Source organism: Otolemur garnettii, unplaced genomic scaffold (assembly GCF_000181295.1).
Source record: "Otolemur garnettii isolate 467f Iridium unplaced genomic scaffold, OtoGar3 scaffold00062, whole genome shotgun sequence".
NCBI lineage: Eukaryota > Metazoa > Chordata > Mammalia > Primates > Galagidae > Otolemur > Otolemur garnettii.
The window spans coordinates 9,502,677-9,509,662 of NW_003852457.1; the positions used below are offsets into that span (position 1 = coordinate 9,502,677).

At 42.8% G+C, this 6,986-nt stretch overlaps 1 protein-coding gene across 3 annotated transcripts in view; it reads left to right on the plus strand.

Annotated features, from left to right (window-relative positions):
- The window catches only part of ZNF26 (zinc finger protein 26), a 51,315-nt gene that overhangs the window by 40,555 nt on the left and 3,774 nt on the right, over positions 1-6,986 (plus strand). For all 3 annotated transcript variants that reach the window (XR_002774154.1, XM_023514990.1, XM_012807014.2), the window contains exons 2-3: positions 2,311-2,437; positions 2,634-2,729. Coding sequence is in view for 2 of the 3 variants with exons in the window: in XM_023514990.1 (XP_023370758.1) it covers positions 2,311-2,437; positions 2,634-2,729 (223 nt within the window). In the remaining variant the exon portion in view is untranslated. The remainder of the gene's footprint in view (positions 1-2,310; positions 2,438-2,633; positions 2,730-6,986) is intronic.

The following is a 6,986-nucleotide window of genomic DNA, read 5'->3' on the forward strand; positions in this document are numbered from 1 at the left end:
CAGGAGTTGAAGGTTGCTGTGAGCTGTAATGCCACGGCACTCTACCCAGGGGGACAGCTTGAGGCTCTGTCTCAAAAAAAAAAAAAAAAAAAAATGGATAAAAGACCTAAATTTAAGGCATGAAACAATAGAAATCCTCAAAGTAAGCACAGGAAAAACACTGGAAGATATTGACCTGGGGAAAGACTTCATAAAGAAGACTGCTGTGGCACTTGCAACAACAACAAAAATAAGCAAATGGGACTAAATTAAACTGAAAAGCTGTTCAGCTGAGGAGACAACCACCAAAGCAAATAGACAACCTGCACAATGGGAAAGAATATTTGCATATTTTGAATCAGACAAAAGCTTGATAACTATGCTCTATAGAGAACTCAAATTAATCCACATGATTAAAGTCAATAATCCTACATATCAAGGGGCAAGAGACATGAATAAACCTTTTCTAAAGAAGACAGGCGAATGGCTAGCAAACATGAAAAAATGCTCATCATCCCTAATTATTAGAGAAATGCAAATTAAAACCACCCTGAAATATCATCTAACCCCAGCTAGAATGCCCCACATCACAAAATCTCAAAACTGCTGATGCTGGAGTGGATGTGGAGAGAAGGGAACACTTTTGCACTGCTGGTGGGACTGTGGACTATTACAACCTTTTTGGAAGGAAGTATGGAGAACCCTTAAAGAACTCAAGCTAGGCTTGGCGCCTGTGGCTCAAGCAGCTAAGGCGCTAGCCGCAAACACCTGAGCTGGTGGGTTCAAATCCAGCCCAGGCCTGCCAAACAACAATGACGGCTACAACCAAAAAATAGCCTGGCGTTGTGGCAGGCGCCTATAGTCCCAGCTACTTGGGAGGTGGAGGCAAGAGAATTGCTGGAGCCCAGGAGTTGGAGGTTGCTGTGAGCTGTGATCCCACAGCACTCTACCCAGGGTGACAACTTGAGGCTCTATCTCAAGGAAAAAAAAAAAGAAAACTCAAGCTAGACCTCCCATTTGATCCTGCAATCCCATTACTGGGCATCTACCCAGATGGAAAAAATTCTTTTTATCATAAGGACACTTGCACTAGACTGTTCATTGCAGCTTAATTTACAATTGCCAAAATGTGGAAACAGCCTAAATGCCCACTCACCCAGGAATGGATTAACAAGCTGTGGTATATGTATACCATAGAATACTATTCAGTCATTAAAAAAGATGGAGACTTTACATCTTTGTATTAACCTGGATGGAAGTGGAACACATTATTCTTAGTAAAGCATCACAAGAATGGAGAAACATGGCTCAGTGGCCATAGCATAGTGATTTTGGTGCTAGCCACATACACCGAGGTTGGTGGGTTTGAACCTGGCTCAGGCCAGCTAAACAACAATGACAACTACAACAACAAAAGGCTGGACATTGTGACGGTTGCCTATAGTCCTAGCTACTTGGGAGGCTGAGGCAAGAGAATCGCTTATGCCCAAGAGTTTGAGGTTGCTGTGAGCTGTGACGTCATGGCACTCTACCCAGGGTGACATAGTGAGATTCTGCCTTAAAAAAAAAAGAGAAACATGAATCCTATGTACTCAATTTTGATATGAGGACAATTAATGACCTAGTACTTGGTGGGAAGTGGGGGAAGGGGAGAGCAGAGAGAGAGAAGGAGGGTGGGTGGTGGGGGGAAGGAAGAGCAGAGAGAGGGAAAGAGGGACCTTATGGGAGGAGGGGAGAGCGAAGGGGGGGTAGGGTTCTCAGTGTGTGACACTCCTTTTGGGGGCATGACCCAGTTATAAGAGGGTCTTTATCTAACAAATGCAATCAGTATAACCTGGTTTCTCATACCCTGAACGAATCCCCAATAATAAAAAAATAAAAAGAGATCATTTCATAGCCAGCTAAATGGAAAGAATAAAACACTTCCTGAAAGTGGAAGAGAGACAAAGCACTGAGGAACAATAATTTTGTTTGTGAAATCTCACACCAAACTAAAAGGCAATAATAAGGGAATATAAGACATTTTGAAATATACATGCACTTAGAAAATTTACTTCATATAGAAACACACAGAAAGCTTCTCAAGCACAGGATAGGATTTTCTTCATCCTGAAATCTTCAGAAACCAAAAGTATATCTGTCACATAGAAGCTCATGTTTAATTGATTGGTTGGTGGTTTGATTGATACCTATTTAATTGTCTTACAAAGTAAATATTGAACTACAAACAGGAGACAGTCAGTGGAGGAACACTTCTTTCCAAGTCCTTTATGTCTTTTCCATGTCAGGTAATGTGCCTGCATCAAATTGAGTGGGTGTGTATTATTACAGGGATTATTGTCATTCATGGATGTATCTGTGGAGTTCACTTGGGAGGAATGGCAGTTACTGGATCCTACACAGAAGTACCTCTATAGGGATGTGATATTGGAAAACTACAACAACCTGGTATCAGTGGGTAAGTGCAGCTTATCTATTTAACTTAGCTTGTGAGACATAAATTGCCATTCTAGGATTTCTGACATGTTTTTAGTCCCTATTTGGCCCTCCTAATTGTAATCTCTGCCCCTGTTCAAATGAGCCTTTTTGTTTTTTAGCTTCTGTTTCTTCCCTGACAGCTTGGTTCATTATCCTTTGTGATTTTCTGTTAACAGGCTATCATGACACCAAACCTGATTTAGTCTTCAAGTTGGAGCAAGGGGAAGAGCCATGGATAGTAAACACCAAAGTTTCCTGTCAGAGCTGTCCAGGTGGGTAAGTGAGAACCAGGAAGCTAAAAGGTGCAGAGCGAACTGTGGCTCCTTGAAGAGTTGTCACTTGCTTGGTATGTCACACTTCATGTTTTAGGGCTCTCCTTCTTTCCTTCCTTCCTTCTTTAAGCTCTGCTCGTGGTTTGCTTTCTGAGTTTGTTTCCCTCCTTCATATATTTGAAGGCTGTACAGGCATGAGGTCTTCAAAGGTTCCTTTTCCCCTCTTATGGGCTGACTCGTGCTCTTCTTACAGCCTACTTGTAGCTGCTTCTTTTGCCTTCCACAGTTAAATACCTTAGACTTTACCACTCGGAAACCTGGTCTCTCCCGTATCATTGAGTGATTTTACCCACATTGTGCTTCCTTTTTGAGTTGTCCAAGGAGGTTTGTTTCCTGATTTGGCTGTCCTATCCTATGTTGTGAGTATTGAAAAGCTTTTCCATTGTGAAGATTTAAGCTTTTTTCCCTTCAGTGTTAATGGCATCAAAATTGTCATCATCGGCTCGGCGCCTGTGGCTCAAGCGGCTAAGGCGCCAACTACATACACCTAAGGTGGCGGGTTCGAATCCCCAGCCCGGGCCCGCCAAACAACAATGATGGCTGCAACCAAAAAATGGCCAGGCGTTGTCGCAGGCACCTGTAGTCCCAGCTACTTGGGAGGCTGAGGTGGGAGACTCGCTTGAGCCCAGGAGTTGGAGGTTGCTGTGAGCATGATGCCGTGGCACTGTACCCAGGGGGATAGCTTGAGGCTCCGTCTCAAAAAAAACAAACAAAATTGTCATCATCTTCCTCTTTTTCTGTTGCACTTGAGTATTAGGTTTTTTACACCTTCAGGAAAGCTCCCCTGTGCTTTCTCAGTTTTAATTCTTTGTATCAGAAATGGGAAGGACCTTCTTCCTCAGTTTCTCCTAAATTAAAAAAATTTCTTTCCCCAGAGTCTTGCTCTTTTGCCCAGGCTAGAATGCAGTGGTGTGATCATAGCTCACTGCAGCCTCAAACTCTTGGGCTCAAGTCATCATGCTGCCATAGCCTCACAGTAGCCAGAACTATAGGTATCACCATGCCTGGCAAGATTTTCATTTATTTGTTTAGAGACACAGTCTCACTTTATCACCCTTGGTAGAGTGCCGTGGCATCACAACTCACAGCAACTTCCAACTCCTGGGCTTAAGCAATTCTCTTGCCTCAGCCTCCCAAGTAGCTGGGACTATAGGCACCCACTACAACACCTGGCTATTTATTGTTGCAGTTTGGCCAGGGTTGGGTTCAAACCCGCCACCCTCAGTATGTGCAGCTGGTGCCCTAACCCCCTGAGCCATAGGTGCCACCCTTCTTTCTTTTTTGTTTTGAGATAGAGTCTCAATCTTTTGCCCAGGCTATAGTGCCATGGTGTTAGCTAAGCTCACAGTAGCTCAGACTCATGAGTTCAAGTGATCCTCCTGCCTCAGGCTCCTCAGTAGCTGCTATAACATCCACCTAATTTTTCTATTTTTAATAGAAATGAGGTCTTGCCTCCCAGAGTTAGGATTATAGGGCTGAGCCACTGTGCCCAGTTTTTTAAATTTTTTCCATTTTGAGACAAAGTCTTGCTCTATTGCCCCAGTAATATCATCATATTATCATATTATCACTGCAGCCTCCTGGGCTAAACTCCTGGGCTGAAGTGATCCTCCTTCCTCAGCCTTTTGAGTAGCTAGAACCATATACATATGGTACCATGCTTGGCTGATTTTATTTTATTTTTTTCTTTGAGACAGAGTCTCACTCTTTTGCCCAGGCTAAGATGCCGTGAGTTACCCTCACAGCAACTGACTCATGAGTTCAAGTGATCTTCCTGCCTCAGTGTCCTGAGTAGTTCACCATAGCACCCAGCTACTTTTTCTGTTTTGAGTAGAGATATGGTCTTGCTCTTGCTCAGGTTGGTCTCAAACTCCTGAGCTCAAGCAATCCACCCACCTCAGCCTCCCAAAGTGCTGAGATTATAGACATGAGCCATCTTGCCTAGACTGGTGTTGTTGCTCTTGCTCAGGCCGCTTTTGACCTCCTCCCCTCAAGCAATCCTCCTACTTTGGCCTTCTAAAGTGCTGGGATTACTAGGCGGCGCCTGTGGCTCAGTGAGTAGGGCGCTGGCCCCATATACTGAGGGTGGTGGGTTCAAACCCAGCCCTGGCCAAACTGCAACAAAAAAATAGCTGGGCATTGTGGCAGGTATCTGTAGTCTCAGCTACTTGCAAGGTTGAGGCAAGAGAATCACCTAAGAGGTGGAGGTTGCTATGAGCTGTGATGCCTCTACCGAGGGTGACAAAGTGAGACTCTGTCTAAAAAAAGAATAAAGGCTCAGCTCAAGTGGCTAAGGCGCCAGCCACGTACACCCAAGGTGGTGGGTTCGAATCCAGCCCGGGCCTGCCAAACAACAATGACGGCTGCAACCAAAAAATAGCCGGGTGTTGTGGCGGGCGCCTGTGGTCCCAGCTACTTGGGAGGCAGAGGCAGAAGACTCACTTGAGCCTAGGAGTTGGAGGTTGCTGTGAGCTGAGATGCCACAGCTCTACCCAGGGGGACAGCTTGAGGCTCCTATCTCAAAAAATAAATAAATAAATAAATAAATAAAGTACTGGGATTACAGGTGTGAGCCACTACATCCATTTTCCCTATTTTTATTACCACTTTTTTTTTGGCCAGGGCTAGGTTTGAACCCGCCACCTCTGGCATATGGGGCTAGCACACTACTCCTTTGAGCCACAGGCGCCCCCCCATTACCACTTTTATTATACTTCTAATCTTATATCCTGGCTTCTGTGGCCTCACTTTGGATATCTTGTCTTCTTCCTCCTTTGTTAATCTTGCTACTGTTTCTGTTTTTATTAGTATTTTATCCTTTGAAAAGTATATTATAGGTCTTGTCTCTTCACTTGTCATCCACACTAGATCTCATGCTTGCTTAGATAGCTTAAGTTTTTAGTCATATTACAGAAATGTTATCTTCTCCTTAACCATTGCTGCTGGATTTATTTGCATTATCATCATAACACTAGTCTGAGAAAATAAGCTACTATCTTAAATCCCTGATTCAGGCAGAATAGAACAACAAGAAATTTTTATTCTCTGTAGGCCAGCTCTACAATGGCTTAATTCAGAAGGTTTATTATCTCAGGAATCCAGCTTCCATGTTCCCCTCCCCCTTGTTATCCTCAGTTGTTTTATTTGCACATTCATCTATTGTTTAATACCCCTTGTTATCCTCAGATGTTTTATTTACACATTCATCTTATTGTTTAACACCATTTATGTGCCAGCACTTAGTGAGTGCTGACCCTGGCTCTGCCTGCTTGCTTTCTCCATTTCGATGTTTAACTGAGAACTCAAATATAGTAATATCCAAAACAAAGTTTTTCTTTTTTCTCCAAACATGATTATCTCCCAGTGTTTTCCATAACTAAAGAGCAGTAGCACCTTGATGTTCAAGCTATTAACTGTTGTTAATTCTTCTCCTTTTCTCAGCTCCCACATTTAGTCCTTCAGTAAATTCTTGTAGTTCTTTCTCTAAATATGTTTCAAATTTCATTAACTCTAGAAGTTTGGTCCAAACCATTATTGTTTCCTCCTGGACTGCTGTAATAGCTCCCTAATATTTTTCTCTGCCTTTCTTTCACTTAATTTTTACGTAACAGCCAAATGGGTCTCTTAACAGCAGAAGAATCTTGGAGATCTCTATTAAAATCTTTGGATGGGGTCAGGCGCGGTGGATCATGCCCGTAATTCTATACTCTGGGAGGCTGAGGCAGCAGATCCCTTGAGCTCAGGAGTTTGAGACCAGCCTGAGCAAAGAGCAAAAATACTAAAAATAGAAAAATTAGCTGTGTGTGGTGGTGGGCACTGCAAATGTAGTCCCAGCTCTTGGGGAAGCTGTGGCAAAAGGATTGCTTGCCCAAGAGTTTGAGGTTTCTGTGAGCTATGATGATACAGTAGCACTCATTTTAATAAATACTAAAAAATAAAATCTTTGGTTAAAATGAATGTATATATTTTTTGCCACAACCTTGCATAATTTGTTTCTGGTTTCACTGTATTCACTCAGTGAGTTTTAGCTATTTTGTTTCTTAAACCACATCTAGCAGGTATCCTCAAGAAATTTATACTTAGTATTCCTTCTGTTTGGAATGTTAATTTTCTTAGGGCTACTTTGTTCTCATTTTAATGTCTTGTTGTCATCTTACCCAAATTTCATGGCCTAGTTATTCTATTTCCTATGAATTC